This window comes from Mya arenaria, chromosome 5, assembly GCF_026914265.1.
Source record: "Mya arenaria isolate MELC-2E11 chromosome 5, ASM2691426v1".
NCBI lineage: Eukaryota > Metazoa > Mollusca > Bivalvia > Myida > Myidae > Mya > Mya arenaria.
Genome location: NC_069126.1, coordinates 26,140,939 through 26,144,482, shown reverse-complemented (window position 1 = coordinate 26,144,482; position 3,544 = coordinate 26,140,939). Strand labels below are relative to the sequence as shown.

At 37.4% G+C, this 3,544-nt stretch overlaps 1 protein-coding gene across 1 annotated transcript; it reads right to left on the bottom strand.

Moving 5' to 3' along the window:
- Window positions 1–699: 699 nt before the first annotated feature.
- LOC128235581 (uncharacterized) lies at window positions 700–2,262 on the bottom strand. Its single transcript, XM_052950393.1, has one exon. It carries the CDS (start codon window positions 2,260–2,262, stop codon window positions 700–702), a length of 1,563 nt encoding a protein of 520 aa, XP_052806353.1.
- Window positions 2,263–3,544: the final 1,282 nt, after the last annotated feature.

The window sequence follows — 3,544 nt, the reverse complement described above, 5'->3', positions numbered from 1 at the left end:
CATCTTGTTCTCTGACGTTTATCCCTTGCTATCATACATTTACATCTTGTTCTCTGAAATTTACATCTCGCTCTCTTGCATGTTCATCTTGTTCTCTGACATACCATCTTGCTTTCTGACATTTACATCTTGTTCTCTGACATTTACATCCTGTCCTCTGACAAAAACATCTTGTTTTCTGACATTAACATCTTCCTTTCTGACTTTAAAATCTTGTTTTCTGATTTTAACACCTTGCTTTCTGACATTTACATCTTGTTCTCTGACATTAACACCCTGCTTTCTAACATTAACATCCTGCTTTTTGACATCTACATCTTGCTCTTTGACAATAACATCCTGTCTTCTAACAATAACATCTTGCTCTCTAAAATTACCATCTTCTTCTCTGACATTCACACCTTGCTCTCTGACATTAACACCTTGCTCTCTGACATTAACACCTTGCATTCTGACATTGACACCTTGCTTTCTGACATTTACATCTTGCTTTCTGACATTTCCATCTTGCTCTCTGACATGTACATCTTGTTCTCTGACATGCACATCTTGTTCTCTGACATTAACACCCTGCTTTCTGACATTTACATCTTGCTTTCTGACAATAACATCCTGCCCTCTGACAATAACATCTTGCTCTCTGACATTAACATCTTGTTTTCTGACATTAACACCTTGCTGTCTGACATTTACATCTTGCTATCTGACATTAACACCCTGTCCTCTGACAATAACATCTTGCTCTCTAAAATTACCATCTAGCTTTTTGACATTTACATCTTGCTTTTTGATATTTACATCTTGCTCTCTGACAATAACACCCTGTCCTCTGACAATTACTTTTTGCTCTCTAAAATAACCATCTTGCTCTTTGACATTCTCACCTTGCTCTCTGACATTTTCACCTTGCTCTCTGATATTAACACCTTGCTTTCTGACATTTACATCTTGCTTTCTGACATTTACATCTTGCTTTCTGACATTTACCTTTCTGACATTTACACCTTGCTCTCTGACATTTTCACCTTGCCTTCTGACATTAACATCTTGCTTTCTGACATTTACATCCTGCTCTTTGACGTTTACATATTGCCTTCTGACATTAACATCTTGCTCTCTGACATTTACATCTTGCTTTCTGACATTTACATCTTGCTCTTCGACGTTTACATCTTGCTTTCTGACATTTACACATTGCTCTCTGATATTAACAGCTTGCTCTGTGACATTTACATCTTGCTTTCTGACATTTACACCTTGCTCTGTGACATTTACATCTTGCTTTCTGAGATTTACATCTTGCTCTTTCACGTTTACATCTTGCTCTCTGACATTTACACCTTGCTTTCTGACGTTTAAATCTTGCTCTCCCACGTTTACACCTTGCTCTCTGACATTTACACCTTGCTCTCTGACATTTACATCTTGCTTTCTGACATTTACAACTTGCTCTCTGACGTTTACACCTTGCTTTCTGACATTTACATCTTGCTCTCTGACGTTTACACCTTGCTTTCTGACATTTACACCTTGCTCTCTGACGTTTACATCTTGCTCTCTGACATTAACACCTTGCTTTCTGACGTTTACATCTTGCTCTCTGACGTTTACACCTTGCTCTCTGACGTTTACACCTTGCTCTCTGACGTGTACACCTTGCTCTCTGACATTTACACCTTGCTCTCTGGCATTTACACCTTGCTTTCTGACGTTTACATCTTGCTCTCTAACGTTTACACCTTGTTCTCTATCATTTACACCTTGCTCTCTGACATTTACACCTTGCTTTCTGACATTTACATCTTGCTCTCTGATATTTACACCTTGCTCTCTGACATTTACATATTGCTTTCTAACATTTACATCTTGCTCTCTGACGTTTACACCTTGCTTTCTGACATTTACATCTTGCTCTCTGAAGTTTACACCTTGCTTTCTGACATTTACACCATGCTCTCTGACGTTTACATCTTGCTCTCTGACATTTACACCTTGCTTTCTGACGTTTACATCTTGCTCTCTGACGTTTACACCTTGCTCTCTGACGTTTACAACTTGCTCCCTGACGTGTACACCTTGCTCTCTGACGTTTACACCTTGCTCTCTGACATTTACATCTTGCGCTCTGACGTGTACACCTTGCTCCCTGACGTTTACACCTTGCTCTCTGACGTTTACACCTTGCTCTCTGCTTGCTCTCTGACGTTTACAGCTTGCTCTCTGACGTTCACAAATTGCGTTATTACATCCTTTATTTGTCATCTGAGCAACTGTAGGGTTAAAGTTTAATTGGTTATAGTTTCTTAATGCTTTATTCTATTTAGTTTATTTTCAAAGTGAATACTGGATGTGTGATAATCTGTTAACTTATATGATTGCATGTAGCTAGTTTAGGAGTATATACATCATAAAGACACTTCACATTTTCCTTATGACTGAAGAGCACATGAAAGCATGCATTTCGTAGCTTTTCACGAATCAGAATGTAAAACAGGGCCGTGTTTTGACGCCAGACGGCGCAAGTTCGGAAAGTTGTACGAAAACTCTCGGGATTCAGCTTTTTTTTATAAACCAGTCTGTCAACGTTTCGTATCTTAAACTATTTTAAGGAAATCACGGGAATTACCGATATTGCTAGCGCAGAGCCACCTGCTGTAATAATATGAAACACTCGTATTATGACGTATTGTATCATGCTTGCTATATTCGGATATGCGGTATTGGACCTGATGCTTTTTGACATTTGTCATTCATGCTGACTATTGGAAAACTAAGCAAGGAAAGAAAGTTAGTTAGGAAGTAAGCTATAAAGTTAGCTAGAGTAAAGAGATAGCTAAAATAAGTTTTTTTTAACGCGATCATATCTGAGATCAATGAATGAATTGATCATTAACTGACAAATAATTAAGAAAAATATGCATGCCCATTGATGTATTATACTACTAAGGTAAGTGTCGAATACAATTTAGACCAACCATGATACACGAAGGAACTTTCACGAAGCTAGCAATGTATTTGCCCAAATAACGAAATAAGGATGAAATACAGCAGGATGTGCAAGTAAGATGGCAACATTTACTAGTCAGAACACTAGATGTACACATCAAACCCAAGATGTTATGTTTGCTTCAATACCTGTCGATAGTTTTCCTGAAAGAGCAACATGTATACCTTACGCTAAATTTCACTCATTTATTACAACCCAATTCATAGAAATATTATAGAGAAGAAATTATTTCATTTATCATAATGAAGGAAGAGAGCGTAAATCAATTAGTGTTAATCATCTCCAAATGAAAGGGGGTAGGCTTGACAACTACCAAGTGTAACGAGGTTACTGTTAGTACCAGTCCAGATGTTTCTGAGGGTTAACTTGAAGTAACGTTCACGTATATTATCAAACGTACTCACTTCAAACAGGCAACGATAAATGTACAGTTGTTAAACCACTAACCAAATGATCTTTTCACTTCAGTAAAAGAGTAACATGAATAATACCCAATGATTGATAATATATCATAAATATCGTTCCGTTTTGATTCCT